At 43.4% G+C, this 25,489-nt stretch overlaps 1 protein-coding gene and 1 long non-coding RNA gene across 2 annotated transcripts in view; one reads left to right on the plus strand and one right to left on the minus strand.

Moving 5' to 3' along the window:
- Positions 1-3,519: 3,519 nt before the first annotated feature.
- On the plus strand, positions 3,520-20,144 carry EPCIP (exosomal polycystin 1 interacting protein). The gene is given in 4 exon segments (XM_036082552.2): positions 3,520-3,644; positions 19,120-19,368; positions 19,371-19,772; positions 19,775-20,144. Coding segments are annotated over 3 exon segments (651 nt in total). The 5' UTR covers positions 3,520-3,644; positions 19,120-19,184; the 3' UTR covers positions 19,840-20,144.
- The window catches only part of LOC118529628 (uncharacterized), a 31,755-nt gene continuing 13,480 nt past the window's right edge, over positions 7,215-25,489 (minus strand). Inside the window, exons 3-4 of the long non-coding RNA XR_004914231.2 lie at positions 9,490-9,685; positions 7,215-7,526 (exon numbers count right to left, since the gene is read on the minus strand). This is a non-coding gene — a long non-coding RNA (uncharacterized LOC118529628). The remainder of the gene's footprint in view (positions 7,527-9,489; positions 9,686-25,489) is intronic.

Consider the following 25,489-nt stretch of genomic DNA (forward strand, 5'->3'; position numbering starts at 1 on the left):
ACCTGAGATGCATCCTGAAGTTGGCCAGGATGGTGTAAACGCTAATAGAAGATACTGGTAATGATTTGGAGGCGGTTAGCGAGTGGTAATAGTGACTTCGGATGATAATACCTGGAGAAAGGCTATTGGAAAGAGTGGTGTTTGAGGCTTTGCTTTAAAAGTTTAGGGAACCGACATGTTAATTAACAACCAAAGCAGTTGCTAAAGTTTGAAGACAAAGCAAGATTTGTCTTAAAGCAGACTTATAACTGGCATTATTTCTGCAGGATAAGGTGGAGAGGTGTGTAGAATTTCATTCTTACTTAGTGCCCTGAGTATTATTTGAATGTGCTATTGGGAGCCTGCATTGCTCTTGTGAGAAAAGGAAAGAAAGGAAAGAAAGAAGAAAGAAAAGAAAGAAAGAAAGAAAGAAAGAAAGAAAGAAAGAAAGAAAGAAAGAAAGAAAGAAAGAAAGAGGAGGAAGGAAGGAAGGAAGGAAGGAAGGAAGGAAGAAAGAAAGAAAGAAAGAAAGGGAAGAAAGAAAGAAAGAGGAGGAAGGAAGGAAGGAAGGAAGGAAGGAAAAGAAAGGGAGAGAGAAAGAAAGGAAGAAAGAAAGAAAGGAAGAAAGAAAAGAAGAGAGAGGGAAGGAGGAAGGAAGGAAGGGAGAAAGAAAGAAAAAAGGGAGAGAGAAAGAGAGAGAGGAAGGAAGGAAGGAAGAGGGGAGAGAGGAAGAGAGAGAGAAAGAAAAGGAAGGAAGAAAGGAAGGAAGGAAGGAAAACTGGGGGCAAAACTAGAATTCAAGCCCACAGTGAACAAATACTTGTCCCCCACCCTGACTCTGCAGCTGAACAAAGCAGGCCGCCTAAGGCGGGGTTTCGTTAGTCTTCCCAACACTCATTTTTGCTAAATCCCCTTAAATTGTGTGACCCAGGTAACACCAAGAGCAAATGTTTTAGAAGTAAAGGTTTTAGAAAGACAGAGAGATGTAAACCCTGCGGTAAATGTTTAACATGCTACACACACAGATCCAGTCATATTCATCAGCAACTGTTTGCTTGACCTTCAGTTTCCAGGGAGGAACCCACCTCCCCGTGCTGTGTCTTTGTCCCCGTGTCCCCCGCTCAGCAAGAGATCCTGGAAGGCATCGGTGTCCTCACAAAGAGTAATACTGACCACAGTCACCATTACCCATGGTTCCTGTGTGCACAGCTGATGCTCAATGCTTCAGGTAGTTTCTCTTAGTCCTAAAATACCCGTGAGCAGGTGCTGGTATCTTTCTCCTGCAGACGGGGCAGTACAGAGCTGCTGTGGGGGTTCGGCAGTGTCCTCAAGGCACCAGGCTGCTCCACGTTCCTGCGATCTCTGTCTGTGTTCACGCAGGAAGAAACAGCAGAGGAGACTACCAGCAAACTGCCACTCACCTGGTATTGGCCCGAACTTGTCCCTGGTGTGTCATTCAGGGTTCAGGTTGGTTACAGACGCCAGAGTCCACTCTAGCTGGTTTAAATAACAAGGAGTTTCTGAAGACATACAGAGAGTTCTTGAGTCATGGGGAGGGCTGAACAGACTCTAGGCTGAACGCAGGAGGTCCCCAGGGAATTAGGCTATGGAGGCATCTGCGGCCTCTTCCACAGTCAGGAAGTTACTGAAGTAAGAGGCCACCTCCAACCGGAAGCCAGGACCACAGACCTCAGCTCCAAGCCATGATACCTCTGCCACGACCAGGAAGCAAGTCGATCAGAAAGCCACCCCCACAGCCCTAGCTCCCAGATGAGGCCAATTCTGCTGAGGCCCATGCCAGCAAGAGAGATGCCCAGAACTTTCTTCTCATTCCCCACTAAACTCAATTTCTAAACAAAGTCCCATGGTCCTCTCTCCATGTGGCTTAGTTCCAGAACAAGGAGAAGTGATCAATCAAACTTAAATCCTGTCTGGAGCCCAGCTGCAATGGTAGTTGAAGACTCTGCAAGTTGAGGATTTTAGCAGAGTCAGGCAAGAGAGAAAGGCACTGGAACAGAAGTTCAGTGTGTCAAACTTCCGTATTAGCCACAGTTGCTCTGGAAAGTTGGGACAGCTGAAGTATGCTTGGTCAGCACTCCCTTCCTCCATCCTCAGGGGTCCTGTCCCCATATATCATCTCATTGAATCCCTACCTCAACCTTTCAATGAAGTATTACTATCTTGTTTATAGATTAGGAAACTGAGGCTCATGAATTTTGAACAATCATGTTCAAGAAGGTAGTGGAATCAAGATTTGAACCAAAGTCCATGTTCTGCTATTCTCACATGGTAGAATTTATATGTTTGCTTTGCTAAAGCTAAACACTGGGAATAGTGGATTCTCTCTATTCTCAATTCCCTTGCTCCTGACTATGATTCACTGGCTTTCAAAGAGCTGAATAGGCTTGGTACTCTTCCATCTCCAAACCTTTGCTCTAGCAACATTCTTAATTGCTCGAGTTGCTTGGTCCCGTGGACCATCTAAGACACCAGATGACCTGGGTGTCAGGACTGAATGGGGTGAGAAAGAAGGAAGCCTTCATCAGCTCACAGCCTCCACTGGCCAAAGACACACTCCGTGAGGCATTATTGTCCTTTTCCCTTATATCTCACCACGCCAGATCAAATGTTACCCCTCTACGAAGACATCTCCAATCTCCCTGCCAACATGTAGCTCCACCTTGCCTGTAACTCCCATGTATTTTCTTTGTACTTCCCTTCAAACATTTCTCACAATCAACTGATATAACTACCCCTTCCATATTGTAGCTTGAAGATAAGAACTATGACATTAATTCCTGTTGTCCCTTAAAGCTCTTGGCACAGCACATGCATGTGGTAAGGGTTCACCAGATGAATAATAAATAAATTGAATGAATTTCCCTAATGAGGGACTCTCTTCTTTAAAATATTGGATAATCTATATCTGGGTAACTACAAATCAACTGCTTTAGTTTCCCTAGTGTTTTTAATTAGTGAGACGTTCCTCCATCACCACCATCCGTCTGATTTCTCCAGTATTTACTGACCCTTCATCAGTTAACGTACACAGAGTATTTTTTACATGTTTATTTGCTTTGTGGCTCTAAACATTTTAAAAAGAGAACGAGAAGAAAAAAAGAGAGAGAACAGGACAACATCTTTGGACTTGAAATGCGTTCATTTTCTCTTTGAAACAACCACAAGAGGACAGTTTTTACCCTAGTTCAGGCATCTGCATACATAACAATCCATCAAGCCCAGAAGAATGGAACAAATCATGAAAGCAAAAGCATCTACGAATCTCCACGCTCTACACTTAGCCCATTCCATTTCCCGCTAAAGTAGAACAACTTCCCTTAAGGTCAGCCCTTCAGGGTCAGCATACAGCAGCACCCTGCCTAGTTTCTTCTGGAAACTTTCCACTGTCGAACCCTCAAAGAATGGCCAGCGCTCACCAAAGCAGGTTCTGTCCTGCTGTGTGGTTAATGAAGCTGGTGGGCCTGCAGCTTCCTCCTGGTTGCCATGGGAACGACCAGGGCCACTGGCCTTCTGAAAAGAACAGCAAGTGCAAGACCACACATTCCATCCTGCCTTGCAGATTAAACCAGCTGTCAAGCCAGAGTGAAGAATCAGGCAGAGGTCTGCAGCGTGGAAAAGGGAGCCTCGTGGTGGAACTCTGAGACGTAAGTACTTTCTCTGTTCTTTTTTGAAAAGCATGCCTAGCAGGACAGACAGTTTTTCGTAGCTTCAGAATTTCTGCTGGCTGGCAGGCAAGTTCTGTGACCGTGTGAAGAGCCACAGTGGGCGCCCCTTTCTTCTCGCAGAATTTACATTTCCTGAACATAATGTACACTTAACGGGTGGCTTTCGCCATAAAACGATTTTTTTTTTTTAGGCTTCCAGGCACATGAATTGCTCTTTCCTGAGATTCTGCCTTTAAAAGGAAATGTTTTCAGTGCCTTCAGCAACGAATGAAATGGTCTTCTCATTTAGTCTCTAAGCAGATAAACTCACGTAGGCTAATATTATATAACAGTTATCTCCATGGAACCTGGGCTTCTTGTTTCTCTTTAAAATATTTGGCTCTATTTCCCTGTCCATCTTCAATGCGAAGTCATAATTACATTCAAGAGATGACCTCTTTGCCTTATCGTGATCCCAAACAGAGAAAACTGGAAACTCTCAAAACATCAGTTGATATTGTTCCTTTGCTCTGTTTTCATCTAGCAGCATTACATTTATTGCTTTCTTACACGCTGCTCAGTGGAAAACATGGAAAGATAAGAAGAAAGTATGTTTAGATGAGCATTAACACATGGATTGGTTAACTTTTTAAAAAAATGTGTCCTTTTATTTAAAAGTGAAAAAATATGGTAAATACTGTAGTCAAGGGCAAGAGGATGGGGATTTTTTAGTCAAAACCAGTAGTCCTTACACAGTTCTGCATAAATTTTATTGTTTAATAGCATGTTTTGGGACCTTTTTTTTTTTTTTTAGCAGTAAGTGTGTTGGTGTGACCTGAGGAGAGGAAATGTTTCAGAAGAGTTGTGCATAATAGTCTGGAAAAACCTGTCTTTAATAACTACCAAAAATATCCAGCCTCATTTGTCTGAAAATTTTTTTAATGAAAATAGTGATCTTTAGGAAGTTTTTAACTTTTGTTTTCAGACCAAATAATGCAATATGTTTGAAAGAAACAAAATATTCTCATTAAAAGTTTTTTTACAGAAATTGGGCATTTTCTGAAAAGAACAGGTTGAATAAAGTTATTTATGGAAATGAGTGCTTTTCCACAGCTGATTTGGATTTCCCAATTTTCTTTTCCATACTAATATTTGTATTGCTTAAAGCTGACGTACAATCAACTTTTAAAACCAGTGTCCAGTAGATCACATCTCTGTGTCAGTGGGGAGACCAGAGAAGCCACATGGCTCATGGGTATATGATCAAGGGTACAGCCATGGGTGTATGTGCCACGCTGGGGGTCTGAACCCAATGATCTGATTAGCTGAGCATAGACCAAGTCATTCAAGGGAAAAGCTTGAGGGGTTTGCAGTCATTGGTTAACTAATTCTCACAAGGCCATGGGTTAAGGAGAGAGATGCCGTAGCTACATAGTTTAGTTAGGTCTTCCCATTGGCTCGCTCTCTGAGATAGTCTGTGTCCCACATGCAGAAGCAGCATTCAACTGATATCCTTATTTTTAAATATAATTTCTAAATGTTCTTTTTTTTTTTTTACAAGATTTTATTTATTTATCTGACCGAGAGAGATAGAGCACAAGTGCACAAGCAGGGGGAGCCCCAGTGGGACAGGGAGAAGCAGACTCCCCGCTGAGTAGGAAGCCCTATGTGGGGCTGATCCCAGGACCCTGGGATCATGACCTGAGTCAAAGGCAGACGCTTAACCAACTGAGCCACCCAGGTGCCCCTAAATGTTCATTTTAAAAAGTGTTTCTGAAATGTTTGTGTCTACTGGAACTCATTTTATTCATTTTGTTTCCTATTCCTCTAGCATGAGGTTCCTATACACCCTTTATGTTAAAGGGCACAGAGTCTAGTGATAGAATAAGAGACATTTGAGTGGGAACATGAGCCTGGACTGGAAAATAACACAGTAATTTCCACCATGACTCCCTAGAGCGTATCTGGCTGCCTGAGTTCAAATCTTAGCTGTGTCTTACAGGCTCTGTGACCTTGGGCAAGCTATTTAACCTCTGTGTGTCTCCATCTTCTGACACTAAAAATGGGGTCATAATATCTACCTTTACGTGATTGCAAGGATTAAATGATATAAAACATGTAAAAGTACTTTGAAGAGTACCTGGCCCAAAGAAGCCCTCATTAAATGTTATTATTAATCAATTAGGCATGTGTATAGTTCCTAATTTCTGTCGACTTTCAACACCATGTATCTCCCACACTTCTTATTTGGAAGTACATTGTCTGCTATCAATGTTTCTATATTTAGCTGGTTTAGTCCTGGGAACACAGGGCCCAGGAGCAGTAGGTGTTGACACAATAAAATGTTGATACAATAACATGTCTTCTCTACCCAGCAGTCTGAACTCTCCTGGGAATCAAGAGTTGTGTATTTGGGGGGCGCCTGGGTGGCTCAGTGGGTTAAGCATCTGCCTTCAGCTTGGATCATGATCCCGGGGTCCTGGGATCGAGCCACATGTCGGGCTCCCTGCTCATCAGGGAGCCTGCTTCTCCCTCTCCCCTCTGCTTGTGCTCTCTCTCTCTCATATTAATAAATAAAATCTTTTTTTTTTTAAAGAGTTGTGTATTTGGCAAGTTAGGTTTGAGCTATCAAGATGCTGGATATATGAGTGTGAAGCTCAGGGCAGAGTGTGGGAGCTGGTTCATCATCAGCATATAGACGATATTGAAGTCCATAGGTTAGCATGCAGTCAGCAAAGGAGTGGATGTACACAGAGAAGAGAGCCAGGCACTGAGCCAAGGGTGGCCAACAATGACAAGGAAGAAGAGGGGACACCAGCCAAAGAGATGGAGAAGGGGTGGCCATTGAGGTAACAGGAAAAACTGGAGAATGTGGTGTCAGGGAAGAACAAACAGTTCTTTGCTCAAGAAGGAGAGAGTAGGCAACCATGTCACATGCTGGTACGAAGTCAATCAAAATGAGACCAGGAAATTAACCACTGGATTTGGGCATGTTGGAGGGTGGGAGTCACCGGAAAGCTGATGAGAATGGTTTCCATGGCATGATCCTAACAGAAGCCTGACTGGAGTGGCTTACAAATCTAACACAAACATGTGTGGGTTCTCTGCTTATAAGAGCCTTGTTTTTCATTTCTTTTATGGTAGACTGGTGTAGCCGGATAAGAGAAATAGGTTTGAGGCAGGCAAGAACTGCCATCCACGACCCTAGCTACTGAAGTTTCAAGAAAGAGGTGGGATCTGAAGATGGTTTAAGAGATGAGGCTGGTTTCTCAGCAGTTGAGAAATAGAAAACACTCCTAGACACAGGGAGAAACGTAAGCCACATGAGGGAGGTCTCTCCCCACCCCCCTTCACACACACACACAACCCAAGCCTTTCCAGGACTTCTCCCAACAATATTTCCTGATGCCTCTCCCTTCCAGTTTGAATCCATTTTCCATAAAAGGATCACTTCCCGTTTGCATCTCTAAATTGCCTGGCCTCCAAGGCCATTAAAAAAGTCAGAATCTTCTTGTGGCCAGAAGGGCTAAAGAATTCATTTGGAGTCACGTCTAGACACCGTATCATGGGTACTCAGTTTGGCCCAAATTGTGATGCCTAGATGATCCACTGGAGCTCTGCTCTTGTCCCAAAAATAATCTTCAAGGAGTCAATGAGATCAGGAGGCATTCTTTTTTTTTTTTTTTTTAAGATTTTACTTATTCATTTGACAGAGAGAGAGAGAGAGCACAAGTAGGGGGGGTGCAGCAGGCAGAGGGAGAAGCAGGCTCCCCGCTGAGCAGGGACCCTAATTCAGGGCTTGATCCCAGGACTGTGGGATTATGACCTGAGCTGAAGGCAGACACTTAACAACTGAGCCACCCAGGTGCCCCAGGAGTCATTCTTTAAAAAAAGAAAGAAAAAACACTTATTTTAGAATCATTTTAGTCTTAGAAAAATTGTGCAGATAGCACAGAGACTCCCATGTGCCCCACACCCTGTCTCCCCTATTGTTACATCTCACTCAGTATGCTACATACCCTTGTCAACAATTAATGAACTGATATCAATACATTATTATTATTATTAACTAATGTGCACATTTTATTTGGATTTCCTTAGAATGTCCTATTTCTGTTCCAGGATCCCACATTACCCTTAGTCATCGTTCCTAGGAGGCATTTAAAGACCCTTACAAATCTTTCGAGAAAGCAGCAAGGTTTGGGGTGTCTGGGTGGCTCAGTCAGTACGGTGGCCAACTCTTGGTTTCTGGGAGTGAACTCAGGGTCATGGGATCAAGCCTGTGTCCAGCTCCACAATCAGCGCAGAGTCAGCTTAGGATTCTCCCTCTCTCTCTCTACTAAAATAAATAAATCTTTAAAAAAAGAAAGCAGCAAGGTTTCAATTGCTTTTGGTCCCAATATTTGTAACTAAAACCACTAAAGCAAAATTTAATTCTTACTCTTCTAAAATCGAATCGTTGGAATAGTTGAATACAGATGAAAGGAAAAAGCTTAAGGCTTACATCATGGGGATATAGTTCAATGTACTTTATGGGACTGTAATAATGTACAACAGGAAGCAGAAGATCTTACTTCTTTTTTATTGTTCTGGAAGCAGGTAATTAAAATATTAAAGGTTTGCAAGCCTTTTTTCTTTTTTCCCCTCATCTCTCAGCAAAGGGATTACTCTGACTCATTTTCCTTGGCAACCTCACACTCATGTAATACAGGCCCAGTAACTTGAGCAAAGCTGTTCTGGGCTAGTTTTATAAAACTAGATGCTTAAATGTTCGGTTGTGGGGAAGTCTGCAGTGGGGGCTCTTATAATCCCTCAACTGAGAGCAATTAGGGCGATGGCTTCTAATTTTCACAAATATCTGTGAGATCAATATTTCCTAACTCTGCTCACTCTTCCTGGAAGGCTTGCATGGGTGTGTACAGGGAGGTAGAAGGACAGGGCTCTGGGGCCCTGACTTGGGGCTCCTGGTCCCCATTCCAGGCAAGTGTGTTTTGCTCTGTGCCCCCAACAGAGTTACAGGAAAGTTCCAAGGCAACTGCAAACCTAGATGGTGCTCATTGGTAAAGCCACAGAGCTTGGGGATGCCTCATGGGTTTTTGCCAGATGTCACTCAATGGCTTCCAGGGGGACCCACAGGCAGCGCATAGGATATCAAGTTCATATTTCCCATCCTCTAACCCATACATAAAGTCTCAATACACTTCCTTTGTTGTGGCTAGGCCAAACACCAAAATCCCTTCTAAAGAAGATGAATTTTGCTTGCTGATTTGATGACATGATACACTCCACAATTCTAGGAGGTGAGAGGTAAAAGAGGAAGCGAAGGATCAGCAATATGCATCTTTGACTTAGCTCATGTAGGGATTCACTTGGATAATATTAATATTTATGGAATGCCTCTCTGTATCGGGCACTGTGCTGAGGACTCAGGAAAACACAGTCAGCAAAAAGACCAGGGTTTTGTCGCATCCGAAGCCTGACTTATCCAGCATTCCACCAGCAAGGGTCCAGCATCCAGTTAGCAAATTAGTGGGTGAAATCAGTACCCATCAGAGCTCAATGCTTTCAAAACACAAAATGTCTGCTTTTCATTTGGTTCAAGTTGTTCCTTGGTCATCTTAGTCTAGAAGCTTCTGAGCACATTAGCCCATTTCCATTCTTAAATACATTTAATGTGAAAACAGTCATCCACTGATCCTGGCTTCACCAGCCAGTAGGCACAAATAAGGTTAAGTGAACCTTAACAGGTTGTATTTTGCTGGTTTGTGCTTCCACCTACCCAATACAGGTCCTTGCTTCCTTCCTCCTGCTGTTTCTACATAATAGAGTCCCGGGAATGTCTTACCTGTGCTCAGAAATGATCCTTTCACCCGATTCTGTCCCCAGCTACCACTGGATGTTGGCTGTCCCTTGCCTTAGGCATGGGGCTCCCCATTGATTCACTTCCCGGAGAGCAGGGCCCAGGGGCGTCGCCGGTCTGTCCTCCTGGAAGGACCAAATGGTGCTGCCTGGACCTCCTTCCTCATTGTGCCAGAGCTGTCCTGCACGCAGTGCAGAAGTGGGGAGAATGACTCTGTCCCCAACTCAGTGTCACACTTTGCCACCCAGAGAGGGGCCACTTGTGCCCCACCTCTCAGTCCAGGCAGTCTCTGCCTGCAGCTCACCTGGACTCAGCCCAAGGCATTAATTAGTCGGGGCTGAGAAGAGACAGGTGCTATCCTGTCTCTCCACTAGTTCCTGCCCCAGGCCTTCACACATCATCTTCACGCTTCCTTCTTTTTCCCTTGACAGTTCCACACATGCAAATAACCACTGGCTACAGGCCCCCCCTTCTGAATTCATGAGACACGTCCAGATGCATCTGTTTAGGCTGGGCTGGGTCCAATACAGCCTAACTACTCTGGACAGTTTAGAGCTTGGAATGTCAGAAAACGAGTAATGGCGTTGAGGATCTAGTTACCCCAAGAGCTTATTTATGATCCAGGCTAGTGAGAGGAGTAAGACACTTGAAACAACTAGCAAATACTGCAGGGCTGTAAACAGAGCTGCTAGTGCATCTGGTCCAAAGGGTGGTTGGATATGGGTGTTTTATCGTTTCCTTATAACCTCTGTCTTAGTTTCCTATTGCTACATAACACATTTCTACAAACGTGGTGACTTGGGGCGCCTGGGTGGCTCAGTCTTTAAGTGTCTGCCTTTGGCTCAGGTCGTGATCCCAGGGTTCTGGATCGCACCGGGCTCCCGGCTCCGCGGGGAGCCTGCTTCTCCCTCTCCCACTCCCCCCGCTTGTGTTCCCTCTCTCGCTGTGTCTCTGTCAAATAAATAAATAAAATCTTTTAAAAAAAGAAAAAAAAAACATGGTGAGTTAAAACAAAAGAAATTCATTGTCTCCCATTTCTGGAGGTCAAAGTCCAAAAGCAGTCTGATCGTGCTAAAATCAAGGTGTCGACATGGCTCACTCCTTCTGGAGGCTCCGGGGGGGGGGGGGGGAATCCGTTCCTTGTCTCCTCCAGCATCTAGAGGTGGCCGGCGTTGCACTGCTTGTAGCCATATCACTCTCTCTGATCCCTGCTTCTCTTGTCGTGTTGCCTTTTTCTTCTGTCTCCTCCTGTTTTCCTCTTGGAAAGACCCTTGTGATTACACTGGGCTCACCCAGATAATCCAGGATCTCCCCATCCCAAGATCCTTAACTTCATCCCATCTGCAGAGTCCCTCTTGCTCTATAAAACAACATTTACAGGTACTAGGGATAGGACATGTATCTCCAAGGGCCCTTACTCAAGCCCCCACAGTATTCTAGCAGGGATAAGAGGAAACCAGAAAGAACGTGTTTGATCATAGTTCATACCCTGCTGCTCCTTTAAATATTTTACACACATTTAAATTAGAATGTGTAGAACTAGTTGAAATGGGAATTGGACACTTATTTCCATTTACCAGATTTGCTCACTAATAATGTCAAGGCTTCCCATTCCCCAGAATTACAGAAGAACATTTGTAAATCAGAGTTGTCTGTTACAGGAAAAATGGTGCAAAGAGGCATTTTTGCTTTATGTTGAGCCTGTTCTTTATTAAATTTTTGGTGTAAGTAGTGCATTAAATGAACCAATAATTTTCTATTCCTTTGCGGTGGCTTTTAGGATGCCCTGACAGAGCATGCTAATATATCCCTATTATCATTATAATTCTGACATTACAAAATACCATAGCTAATAAATAGTACTATAATACTCTGTATATCATAGAATATTATACTTCCTAGTAGTAACAGTACTCATGAAAAGCCCTAATAGACTATATATATTTCCACAGGAATCCTGCTTTACTCATATTATATCCTAGTGTGGTAGGAATTATCATCCCCATGCCATTTTGAGAGAAATGGCTCAGAAAGTCATTTCTGAGTGTCCCACAATATATAGTGAGTTGAACATGAATCATCACAATACTTTAAATCGTGTCCTCTTGAGACCCTAATTGCATGCTTGATGCTAATTTTGCTAAATGCCATCTCATGGAGACATGAACTTTGATTTCCTCATTTTCTGGATGAGGAAATAAATCAGATGATAGCAAACAGTTTAGCTCCTACTCTATAAATCCAACGAGATCCCGATCATCTCAGAATCACGGTGAACTCCGCTTTGTGCCTCTCACAGTGAACTGTGTCAAGCTCAATGACAGGGAAGTGGCCTTCCCCCACAGAGAGTGCATAAGGCGGTGTCTCCAGGGGCAGACACTTGGGAGGGCATGTGAAAATTCAGGGGCTCGTACCAGGGATGGGGGTGTGCTCTTGTGGAATGTGAAGAAGAAAGAAAAGACAACACATCACAGTTAAGAAAACATGGAGGAGAGACCCAAATCAGTGTAACTTTCAACATTGTAAGCTTTGAAATATTAAACAGCAAAGCTATCACTCCTCTTTTACATATCATCTTTCGTAGTGTTTTATCTGTAACCTGCCTCCCGTGGTGCGTTTGTGGGACAGAGCCAAAGAAAAGAAAAATGCCCAAGATCCTTTTTCTCAAAGAGCTTCTCAAGGTCCTGCACCTAACGGGTCCCCATGAGCATCTCATCCACATAAGTCCTGGGTAGCCAGGACTTCCTCCTGGGCCTGCCTGGGAAGGGTGATTGCACAGCCACGGACCAGGGGGAACCGGCCCTGAGAACAGGAGATCTCTAGGTTCTGGGGTCCTCAAGAGGAGTCCCCATCCCACACTTCTCCCCTACTTCTTATTTAATCCTTGCCTTCCCTCTAACAAGGGACATGTAGGTGTAAGGCTTAAAGTGCAAATACCCTTGGGCAAGAATGTGTTTATTTAAATCCATATGAAGGCTTACCCAAGTGCCATTAGAGCCCTCTGTGAGAGTGGGTTTTTAGCACCAGGCATCTGGATGAGCCCTGACCAAGGAATTAAGAGGAAGGCACAGCAAGGGGACCCTGGGGACAGGAAAGCTACTGTACCCACTTCATAATCTTGCCTATCACTTGTCTTGCCAGCAGCTGGTCTCACTGCCAGCCTAACGAAACCACCACAAGGCTCCTGACTCAGACAATGAATTCTGCCTTTCTCTGGGCGGTCAGGGACAAAGTGGGTGTCTTCAGGAGCAGAGTCCCAGGTAAGCCAGGATGGGATGCTAAGAACAAAACCGAATGCTTTTCCAGTGCAACCCACTCGGGATCCCCTGCTTCCTACACCACTTGTTCCTTCCGAGGAGTTCAGGCAGGTGTCCAGAAGCTTTGTCCTCATCCCTGCCTCTCGAATCCTCCTCTCTTGGTCCACACTCCACCCACCCCCAGATTCCAGATACTGAAACAGATTTATCTGGAAAGCCTGGAGTGAGAAGGAGTCAGCAAATGGAGAGAGGTAAACCTTCAAAGAAAATACAAAAGAAAAGTGTTCTCTTACTTAGAACTCATGTTGCTCTCTCTGTCTCTACTCCAATTTCATCTCTGCCCGGTGCCTAAATGACCTTCCTTACGCCCGGAACTAAACGGGTTTGTCCTGCTTACTAACCTTCAGTGCCTCCTTTTTGCCTCTTTCAGGGGCCTCCTAAGGGGGTGTTTGCATCCAAGGGAGTGCACAAGCCAGGCCACTGGGGTAGAGCTGAAGGTCCTCCAATTTTCATTATTTTTCACCTCAAATTTAAAAAAAATCTACTGTGTATTGCTTACAATGTAAATGATATATAAATATGGTATTTATAGTGGTTTTTTTTAATAAATAAAAGGTTACATCTATTAGGGAGGGTTTTTTAAAGTTTTTATTGATGGGGTGAGGATCAGAAGGGTTTGAAGAGGGGCGCCTGGGTGGCTCAGTCTGCCTTTGGCTCAGGTCATGATCCCAGGGTCCTGGGATCGAGCCCTGCATCGGGCTCCCTGCTGGGCGGGGAGTCTGCTTCTCCCTCTGCCCCTCACCCCGCTCTTGTGCTCTCTCTCTCTCTCAAATAAATAAATAAAATGGAAAGAAAGCTCTCCTCATTCTAAAAGAAGGAGGAGGAGAGGAGGAAGAGGAGGAGGAGGTTTGGACACTAAACCCCTGAGCTTGGCTGGCAAGGTCCTGTCTACCCCTGCCCTGCCTGCACTCCAGGTCATGGGCTCCCAAATGCGCCAAGCACTCTAGTCTCTGGGATTTTGCTCAAGTGACCCTTCTATCTGCAGCCCTTCCCCTTCCCTCTCCCCAGCCCCTTCTCTGCATGGCCCTAATAGCAGCCCCTTTGGGAGTTTTTCCCAGTCCTTCTGCCCAACACTTGCTCTGTGTCTTTAATAAGCACTCACCAATCACATTGCCCCATTGCCCTATAATTAGTTGCCTACTTGTTTGTTCCCAGAGTACTACTGAGTTCCTGGGGCAACCCATTAGACCCCTGGGGTGAGCGAGGCCATCCTACTGCTCTCAGGGTTAGCAACACTGGGTACCTTTTTGATAAAATACCCCTCAAGAGTAAGGCATAGCTCTCTCTTTGTGGGATCCACCCCAAATTCCAAATTGTCTCCTTTTCTGGGATTTCTCTCACTGTCACCCCCTCAGAATCCTCAAGGAGTTTTGCAGAAACACACTTTGAGAACTGCATTTGTGAGAGACAGCCTAGCCTAGCTTCCCAAGTCCTGGCTTCAACGTGGGTTTCGTGGGGTGCCCGGACCCTGGCTGTCTTCTGCCTTTCTTCCTGTGACTACAGTTCAGACTTCTCTTTCAGACCATCTGCTTCTTGCTGGAGCATCTTCTTTGTTTCTGGTCGTATTTCCCCAGCTTCTTCAACTGAATCTTTTCCCTAAGTGCCTTTCCACCTTTAACATTTAAAAATCCCTTCTAATTTCAATTAAACTCACTTCTGAATTAAAAATTTGAAATGACTCTTAGTTTTTAATTGCTGTTAGAATTAGGGGAATACCACTATGTTGTTCCACAATTATATTTTTTTCTCTTTTGTGTTGAGACTACAGAGTTCAAAACATCATTATTCAAGACATTTCAAATCTGTTTTGGGCAAATGGTCCAAATGGTATCCTCCCACCGACCAACACACTGTCTCCTTACTAGTAGTATCTTCTTGTAAACAGAACTAGTGCAGTTTGAAACATTCCTTTGGAGCCAAGTATAAACATTATCTAAATGTTGGGTGTAATCCTAGATTGAGAAGGAATCTGTGTGGAATTTGTTTTGAAGTCACTGATGTCTATATCTGCTCAATTCAGAAATCTTTGCTTTCATGCAGCTAATTGCTGTCGAGATTTCTTCGGTGGCAATACAAAACTAATATTGGAACTGATTCTGAATCGTTGCTCTGGTTTATCAACATGTTCAGTGACTTGAAGGCTCAAAGATTTAATGATCATACAGGGTTTTCTGCATCTTGCCAGAGAAATTTGGGTGGATTGACACCACCTGACTGTTTATTATGGTTGCATAAAGACATCTATTATGTCTTACCACCTAGGCATGTCAGAAATCTCTAGTGCCCACCAATACCCAGGTCATCCTCTCCCCTTGGCATGGTGCTGGACTTCATTTCCAAGCTGCTTGCAGAGAGGGGGTGCCATGTGCTTGAGTTCTGGCCGATGAATTGTGAACGGAAAATCCTGCAGAGGATCCAAAGGCCCAGGAAATGACAGAGCTAGGGAGGAAAGCTTGAGTCCCTGCATGACCACGTGGAGCAGAGCACACCCTCCCCACCCCACGGCTCCTTAACGGCATTACGCTGCAACATAAGGGAGGAATCAACCTTTGCCCTAGCTTCACTACGTAGTTTTTCATTTGTGGACAGATTCCAGCACAACATCCACAGAACAGCACAGACCTGTCACATTGCTAGGCCCCTGCCCATCATAGGGGTGGGGTGGGGGGCTCCTCTTAGGATATAGGAGGCAAATCCTAATGATAGAGCACACAAAAGCTGGGATGCTGAGAAAATGATGTGTCAGGGCAAGTCAGAAGGTTCCACACTACAGGACCCCTCAGTTCCTCTCTCCTACTACCATCCCCATGGCCCATCAATCTCTCGTCCTACTTTTGGGTTTTTCCCAAATTCTGATCACCCTATGCTAATTACATAGATAACTTTTTCTCTTCTTTTTCTCACTCAAGAACTACTGCCTTCCTCAGATACTACCTTTTCCATGAAGCTTATCATGATATCTTCCATTTCCAGGGAAAGTTACATGTAGACATAACACCCTATACAAAATGTTATTATAGTGATTATCACAGCATACTGTGATTATTGATTCAAGTGTCTCTTTCACTGGGGTATAACCCCTTGAGGGAGCTCTTATTGGCTTTATTCTCAGTTTCCAACACAGTGCCTAGCACATAGCAAGGACTCAACAAAGGTTTATTGAATGAATGAAAAAAAGATAGTTTACCAAATGTCAGTGTACTCTTTTCACTGCTTATTATAGAAATCCAATTCAGACTGGTTTGAGCAGGAAAAACAAAAAAACTTCATTCACGTATTTCAAAAATCAAGGAAGGATGTCAGGCATGGCTTAATCCCAGTGCTCAAAAAAAGGTTGTTAAGAATATCTCTCCATTTCGTGTCTGTTCTTCTCTGTGTTAGCTTCATCGTCTGGCGAGCTCACCCCTTCTGGAGACAAGATGGTCACCAGTAGATCATGATTTCCCTTCTAACAAGATGAGCAACCCCCAGAGGAAAAACAGTTTCTTTCCTCACGATGGTCAGGGGCATAGCTAGGGGCAGGGACCGTGTGATGTATCTGTGCCCATTCTCCTTATGCCAGGCTGGAATCTGCCCACAAATGAATAAATACATAGTAAAACTCAGGTGTTCACAATCCATGTTCAAGAAATCTAAAGAAAGAAGTCTAGGGTAAAACCGAAGGAGAAGATGTCCAATTAGCTTCTTTTTTGAAAACTGCATAAGCTTGTTACCAGGGATATTTGTCCCACTCTGTACCTCATCATGAGGCGTCATGCATCTGGCCTCTTTGTTCCAGCCTTCAAGCTCCCTAATATCCAGAAGGCAGGGAGGGGCCACCCTGAGGTCCAGCCAGGGCCTTGACTGCAGGGGGTGGGGGGTTTGCTCACAAATCCTTTTTATGATCTCCAGACCCACTCGTTTCAGGAAATCAATGCCTGTTTCCCTTTCTACCTCTTTTGCCTCTGAATGGTACAAGCATCTGGAAGAATGAAATAGACACTTTTCACACCAGGTTCCAGGCTGATGGATAGATCCTTTTCTGCCTCCCTTTTCCCCTCCAGGCTGGGATCAGAGCAAGCCAGTGGCATTGATGACAGTTTTCCTGGTTCTGGGATGAAAGGGTTACTGGGGCATGAAGACCTAGAAACCTCCAGTGGAATCTAGGACAACTGATCATCTAAAATTATCCTGTAATTAATAAGTTAGTCACTGCTCCTTACTAAGTGGGGTAGTCACCACCACATTTTAAACCTATTTAAAACTGTTAAATCTCATGTTCAGGAAGAATTCTGGCTCTATGCATTTCTCAAAGCCCTTTTTTTTAAATTACAAAATGAACCAACGAATACATCCTTTCAGAAAACCCTGTGCCAACTTCAAAATAAACACAAAACACTATAAAGCACCTTATTCAGTCCTCCAAATGGACTTTAATCCATCTCTCTGCCATGTCCCTATAACTATACATTCAATAGGGCCTTTCTCAGTTCAGCCTTATTCGTCCTCCTCTTCTGCTTATAAGCCCTTGGAGGGCAGGGGTACACATCTTGTTCATCTTTGTTTCTTCTGCTTGGCCTTGGCACATGGCCTGTGCTGAACCCTACCTGACTCCTGCCTTTTTTCCCTCCCCCTCTGCTGCAGGCCCTTGGTCCTCACATGTAGGCCTGGAAGCAGAATCAAGTCCCTTAGAACACAAGTTCCAGAAGCTCGTTGTCTTCTGGGCTACGTCCACAGGGCTAGCAAAGTGCCTGCCGCCTAGTGAACGCCCAGTAAACATTTGCTGAATGAATGAGGTTATGATGGCCATGAACCAATGTCTCACCTTCTGTTCAAGTTTACTTGGTTGAGCTTCAGGTTAGTTTCCCTGCACTCCAGTCACCTGCTGATGAACTTGTGCTCTCCGCCTGTCCACCGGACCCCGGCATTTTTAGCTTTGCCTCCCTTGGTCTTCTCTTTGCCTTGCTTTGCCACCTCGTAGCCTCACCTTGCACGCTAAGTGGTGCGTGTCTGCCTCGCTTCTTTCCTGCTGTCACTGTCCTCTTCGGACACAGACTGACCCATCTATCCCTGCCCAGCACTTCCTGTGGGGGTCCTGTCACTAGCCCCAGACTCTCCAAGTCAGAGGTCTTATTCCGAGTATTTTGCCATACCCATGGTGCTTTGTACATGCGGATGGACTGAATTGTCTCTTTGGTCAATTCAGAAGAACTGAATGGTATCTTTGGTCCTGTATCTTTTGGTCAGTCATCAGCTTACTCAGGGGAAATGTAATTATTTTTGCAAGACTGAAACCTGGCACCCTACTTCATAATGTGTGTCTCATTCCAAGCTCACCATAAAAGGAGGCCATGCATCTATTATATGCCAGGTACTCGGGGCATTTTCCTTCAGATCAGACACTGGCGTTGCTCCTTAAACTTCTGTACACTCCTACCTTATTTAGATCATTGATCGCTGCTGATATATTGCTTAGTTTTGGAGCCCTCCACTAAGCTATTTGATAACATCTATTTATAACATTTGGTCTGGGGAAGGAGCAGATAAGCAAGTTCGTTGTGATTAATTGGTGTGTGATCAGCATTTTCAGTGTCTCTGAACCCAGTTAAAATCTACTCTAATACTTATATTTGTTGGAGAGCAGGAATGTATCAATGGACCTATAAACAGATTAATATGATGGGGGGCATGTTTGTCTAGTTAGAAATTAAAGTTTATCATTAACTAGATGTTTCACTAGTATTCATGCTATGTTGTTTAACAGGTAGCGCTTGGGGAGCTGAATCCAACACGGAACTGTTTGTCTCCCGAATTCCAGGAAGTCAGCTATTGAGGGGGAGGAGGGGATGTGCGTGTTTCAGGGGCTGCCAAGCACTCAGTACAAGGAAGACGATGTTTGGAGAATGTGCACATTCAAAGCCCCACAAATCCCTGCCCACAGACAGCAGGGTGCCCCGGGTCTCATCTCAGGCACCCCATGCTGCTTGCCATTGGTGTGTTAGTCTGTCAGCCGACATCACAGGGAATCTTATGCCTCAGAGGCTGCCCTTCCAGAGGCTCTTAGACCATGCATTGCCTGCCTTTGATAGAACTACGAAAGAGCGGAGGGTACCAAACCCAACCGTGGGTTATTTCGGGGGCTCCTTTTCTATCAGCTGCGTATTTCTTAAGTAATCTTGACACCCGACGTGTGGCTCAAACTCAGGAGCCCGAGATCAAGGGTCACGGGCTCTCCCGACTGAGCCGGCCAGGCGCCCCGTAAGCTGTATTATTTTTAACAAAGTGCCTGCGATCACCAAGCTGCACATTTTTCTTTCAGGTGAGTTCCAATGACCTGGCTCACAAAGGGGAAATGCAAACGTGGCGGCACATGCTGAGGGGAGGATGGCACCACCTTTGGGGCACAGCCTCCTTCTGGCCAGCACGCTGGGCATCTTTGTACTCCACGGCTTCTCGAGTGGGCAGAAGAACAGCACGCTGATTTTCATGAAGGAAAACACCATTTGGAACTGTAGCTGCTCTGCGGACGTCCAGGACTGTGACTACAGTTTGGCCAACCTGAGGTGCAGCCCAACACCCTGCTACCTTTGGGCCTCGAGCAAGCCAGCCACGGCGACCATCTGACCATCTGGTTCACCGATGCATCTGCCCTGGGCCTCCTGTTGAACTTCACGCTGGTCCAGGACCTGAAGCTCTCTCTGTGCAGTACCAACACTCTCCCCACTGAGCACCTGGCCATCTGTGGTCTGAAGAGGCTTCGCGTCAACACCGAGGCCAGGCACCCGTCAGCAGAGCAGAGCCTACTCATCTACAACGGCAGGGAAAGTGAACCCAGACAGAAGCCCGTGTGGTTTCAAAGAGGCTGGCAAACATGTACGTACATCTCATTCTTAGATATGGCACTTTTCAACAGGAGATCATCCTTAAAAGCCTACAGTATTGAAGACATCGCCCGCATTGCCAACCATATTCCTTACTTGTCTTTGAAACCTTCCCGATTTTAAGCAATAGGAGCTATGTCATCACATTCATTTACTAACGTTGTAAAAGAGGCCAACCGCCAGGAACTTTGGCACACTATGGATAACTTGAACAAGGAATCTGGGAACGAGGCCATGGGTAGCCTTACCTACAATTTCACCTGTCTGCCCAGCCCCCATTCACCACAGAGCCACACGTACAACCAGCCCTCTCTGCTCTCCTCTCTGCCCAACCACGGGAGCTGTTTCAAGAAACAAAAGAAAAAGAAACAAACAAAAAAAACACCCCCCAAAACCAACCAAACAAACAGAACGACTTGAGTCCAGAAGGTCTTGAGAGCAGCCAGAGGTTGGGTCTGTGGAGAAATGTCAGATCGGAAATGGAGAAAGCGCACACCAAGGACTGCCTAGAGGAACTCAGCACAGGAGATGACCCCCAAGGAAGGTATCTTCCTTCAAAATACTGCCTTCATTTCTTTTCTGCTTCCTTTTGTTGCTTTGACTGGAATTCCCCTAAGAAGAGGATAGATTTCAGAGGCTTCAGGACTGTGAGTCCCACAAAATGATTAGGTTCTCTTAGACTGGTATTTTCCAAATATCTCTTAGACTGATACTCGCTAAGAATATATGCACTGAGGAAGGGGAGTTTCAAGAGTGGAACAGGTCAGGTTAGGGTGGGACCTTAGGACCAAATGAGAGCATTAGGGTTCGAGGAGTGTGATACAGAAATGAAAACCGGAGCACACAAAAACCAATGGCATATATCTCAAAATTTTGCTTAGAGCAAGGCCTAAACCCAGGGAGTTTCTCTCTTCTATCCCTTTTCCTTCATTCTTTCTTTCTTTGCCTTCTTCTATCTTTGTCCCCATTGTACCACTTCGCCTTTCTCCTCCCATTTTCCTCATCCCCCCCTCCTCCTTCTGCTCCAGAAATAAGAACTTAGATTAGTACCATTAGAACTGCATTTAACACCACCAGGGGCTAGCCTGGGAATCTAATAATCACGTATAATGTTACAGACAAAAATGCTCATATGACTAAAAGATAATTAACAAAAGAAATTTTAGGGCTCAGTCCACTTGGATGTTTAATTCTGGAAAGTTAAGACACTTTGTATGACATGGTTGACACAAAATGGTCTTAGGTGTGATGACAAAAGGAACCAAGGTAACATATTAAAAAAAAAAAAAAAAGGAAACAGACCTCAGTGTACAAAAATTTTCCTCACAGACTCAATTTACCACTGAGATACAATGTAAAGAATCCATGGCAATTATGATACAAATGACCAAACTTAGAGTGCAAGGAACTAGAAACATAATTGCATTTATAATGTCATAATGGTAAGAAAGAGTCTTATTATAAAGTAACAGGATGTCTTGGGGCTGATGATTTCAGATCACATTCACCACATTTTCTCTTACCCTTAACATAGGGTAACTGAAATAACCTGAAACATCTTACATTCGCTTAATTGGTGGGGGATTTGGCCATTCAGGCTAATTAGCATGAGTCCATAATGTCAGTGTTTAAATTAGGCCAAAACTAAGACCAAAGTATGAATTTTAATAGAATAATGCAATGACCTCATTATTGACATTGTATTTGGGAGGTAAGTTTAAAGTGAGAGAAAAAGACAAGGAAAAAAAGGATTTGGAAAAGGGAAGGCAAGAAGAATATAAGTGAAAGGATGAATAAGAAATATATTTACTATCAGGAGTTACTGAAAATGTAAAAAACTGAATTTTAATGGATTTTTATTAATAAAGTACAAAATTAAATGATTTAGAAATTATGAGCATCTTAATATGCATTCTCTTCCATTTGGTGGCTTTGAATAGTTTCAAAGCCCTTCCACAGATGTTGTAAGTGATTCTTGTAAGAAATAATTGTAGATCAATGGAACTTAAAGCAATTGAAAATGAAAGTTAATTTAGTAATAAATCAAGCTTGCCTGATTTATTTCTGGCCTGAAAATGTGGTTCAGGTTGCACTGATAGAGGATAAATAAGGAGCAGAGAAAATCCACAGCACATACATGGGAGAAAATGGCACTTGGTGCTCAGTGGACAGTGAGGGTTGGGGGGGACAGCAGGGAGCCGTGGGGATAGTGGAAAACTGAGAGTATTTGCCCCACCTGAAGGGTCCACAGCAGCTAAGCTCTAGCTCTGAGTGTCACTGTGGGAGAATACAATGGGGCCAGATCTTATCCTTCAAGAAAATTAGGAATTCCAGGTTTTTGTGTGAAATCTCACAATTTGTAAATGTTGGCACACTATTTTGCTTTTTTGTTTGTTTGTTGCTTTCAGTAACACTGTGTGGTCAAACAAACCACGTCAGTGGTCCCCTTAAGCTTGGGTCTGGCCATTTGTCACCTCTGATCAGTGGTGTGCTGGTAAAAGTTTAACCACCAGCTCTCCAAAAAAAAAAAAAAAAAAGTACATAGATACATATGTACATAAGTTTATTATAAATTTTGCTGATATAAAGGATGTATATCACACAATTTACAAAATGATAATAAAATATACTGTATTCTTTATTATAAACTCTATGTATATAATTAATTCCCAAAGAATGCTTTAGGTGGTTTTTGGCAAATTCTTATATCCAAAGCTAACCTAGGGTTGTGATTGATGCGTGAGTATAGTTCTGGCATGAATGTTGGCTGATATTTTTACTTACATTAGGAATAAGAGAAAAATTAACAAAGATTTTTGTGGGAATGTCATTTGCTAGTCAATGATGTAAGCAAATTCTTTGTTGAATCAAATAATATTTTTCAAATACTGGAGGAATATTTCCTTAACTTGGAGGACTATTCAGAATGTTAAAGCTATTGAAATGATACACGTTTAAGTTTAATCTGCATTGTTAACATTTTCTCCAGCACACTCAACAAAACAACAAATCAAACCCTGATATGTAGTGTTTTCCAATGTTAGTGGTGTAAATACTGACATCATAACCAATTTCAAGCTACCAAGAGAAGCCACTGAACACAGAGTTTGGCAAAGATGCACAGTAGGACATGATTAGATAGTATTTCTACCTACAGATGCAATAGGCACAAATAATGCCAAGAGCATAAATAATAGTAAAATGCAGTAGAATTAAGAAGTGGTGAGTTTTGAGGATTATCTTTGGTTTTTTTATACAATTAATCGTAAGTTTCTATAATTTAATTTTTAATAATGACTAACAACCAGCTTGCAAAATTCCTGAAAAGTTAACAGTCAGCTCTGGTGAGCCAATGCAAGAGAGCCCCAGTGCCCCACTGACTGGTAGAAAGAGACGCAGAAGGAATGGAGTGAAGACAATGACCTCAGGGTTGTGGAAGATCACTTTCAGTGCCTTTTTTTTTAAGATTTATTTATTATTTTAGAGAGAGAGAATGTGTGTGTGTGTGTGTGCGTGGGCACATGCGCTCAGGGGGGTGGGGGTGGGCAGAGGGAGAGACAGAGAATCTCAAGCAGACTCCCTGCTGGGCATGGAGCCTGCCACTGGGCTCGATCTCAGGACCCTGAGATCATGACCTGAGCTGAAATCAAGAGTCAGACGCCCAACTGACTGAGCCACCCAGGCGCCCCCACTTGCAATATTGATATGCCTCATTTCCTCATTTTTCAGAGCTACCGGTGGGAATTTTAGGAAATTTTCCCTCCCCTCCCATGCAGTAGCTCACTCTTCAACATCTAGAGTCAGGATCCTAAAAGCCCTTAGATGGGAGATTGGGGGTTACGGGAGTAAGGAATCTAAGGCCTTATGAGAAAAAAAGAATTAGGGGTTAAAACTCTTGAGTTAAGCTATGAAGGGCTCCTGAAAAGAAGAAAAGAATCCAGAAAAGCTATGAACAGCATTTTTTTTATTTAAATTCAATTAGCCAACATATAGTACATCATTAGTTTTGATATAATGTTCAATAATTCATCAGTTGCACATAACCCTGGCGCTCATCATATCACGTGCCCTCCTTAATGCCCATCACTCAGTTACCCATCCCCCCCACCTCCCTTTCCACAACCCTCAGTTTGTTTCCCGGATATTAACAGCATTTTACACACATTAAATTAAAAATGAGAGAAGGGCAATCAATTTCCATTTCCCAGAGTTGCTCACTAATAACTTCAGGATCTCTTTCTCCAGAATGTACAGGAATACGTTTGTAAATCTGATTTGTTACAGGAAAAATGATGTGAAAACAAAAAGTTGTTTTATGCTGAGCCCTTTTTCTGTTCAAATTTTTAATGCATTTCAAATTTAGCAGAGTCCATAGTCACAACTCACAACTCAGAATGACACACAAGTGTCATCAGGCCACCTGATGTAGCCTCCAGGAAAGCACTGAGGGGGCGGGGCTGGCTCTGCACAGAGCCCAGTGCATCATAATGCTTCGCCAATTTAAATGATACAGGTACATCACCACACAGACGAATAAGTAAAGTGGTAATAACAGCTCAAAAACAGATACCCCATTTTATTTTATTTTAAAGATTTTATCTATTTATTTGACAGAGAGAGACACAGCGAGCGACGGAACACAAGCAGGGGGAGTGGGAGAGGGAGAAGCAGGCCTCCCGCAGATCAGGGAGCCCGATGCGGGGCTCGATCCCAGGCCCCTGGGATCATGACCTGCGCCAAAGGCAGACACTCAACGACTGAGCCACCCAGGCGCCCCCAGATCCCCCATTTTAAAAAATCAGCACATGTTAAGAATAAAATCACAAATCCATGGGAAAGGAAATTTAATAAATGGTGTGCAGAGGGGGAAAAAAAAGGTCAGAAGGATACACACTAAAATATTAATGGTACTGTATCTGGGTGATAATATTAAAAGTGAGTTTCATTTTCTCCTTCCCGAGCATCTTGATTTCCTAAACTTTTTTGAATAAACATACAATCACTTTTGTAATAGGGAAAACCCAGTAAGAATATTTTTATATAAACAAATGCTGGAACAAGTGCTTACTCCTTAAAGCTACAGCCTGACCTCCTACCTGATATCGTAATGTTAAGTTGGATAATAGTAAAATGAAACTACAAACAACTCTAAAATATGGGGAAGAAAAAGATTAACAATCTATTTAAAACAGGGAAGTAAATAAACAGGCAATTCACATGAGATGACACTCAAATAGCCAATAATCGAAGAAAAAAATTGCCTCTACTAAGAGAACTAAGAGCAATGCAATGGGACACTGCTATTTCATCTATTCAACTGGCAAAAAAAAGGCTACTTAATGAAAAGTTTTGTCTTACTTGTAGGCAAATAGATATTCTCATATAATGTTGGTGGGATAATAAACTGGTACAGCCACTTTTAAGTACAATTTAGGAATGTATCTTAAAACACATAAAAGCTAGACGCCAATTCTCCTTCTTTGTATCTACCATAAGCACCTTCCCCTACAAATACACATATGTCAACTTGTAGAAACTCATCTAGCCATTCTCCTAGAAGAAATGCACTTTTTAAAAATCACATTGTACTGCAATAAAAAGTTTTAAAAAGAATGAATAATATAACTAATACCCATGTAGTTGTCATCCAGAATTGACAAATGTAAACATTTTGTCACGTTTATTTAAAACATTTTTAAACACGTTTATTTTAAACATTTTGAAACAAAAGATATAAAACAATATTAGTTTTAAAAACTGCAAATAAATTATGAATTTTACTTAGGCTTGTTGTTGTTAGGAGTATAG

Source organism: Halichoerus grypus, chromosome 1 (genome assembly GCF_964656455.1).
Source record: "Halichoerus grypus chromosome 1, mHalGry1.hap1.1, whole genome shotgun sequence".
NCBI classification, from domain to species: domain Eukaryota; kingdom Metazoa; phylum Chordata; class Mammalia; order Carnivora; family Phocidae; genus Halichoerus; species Halichoerus grypus.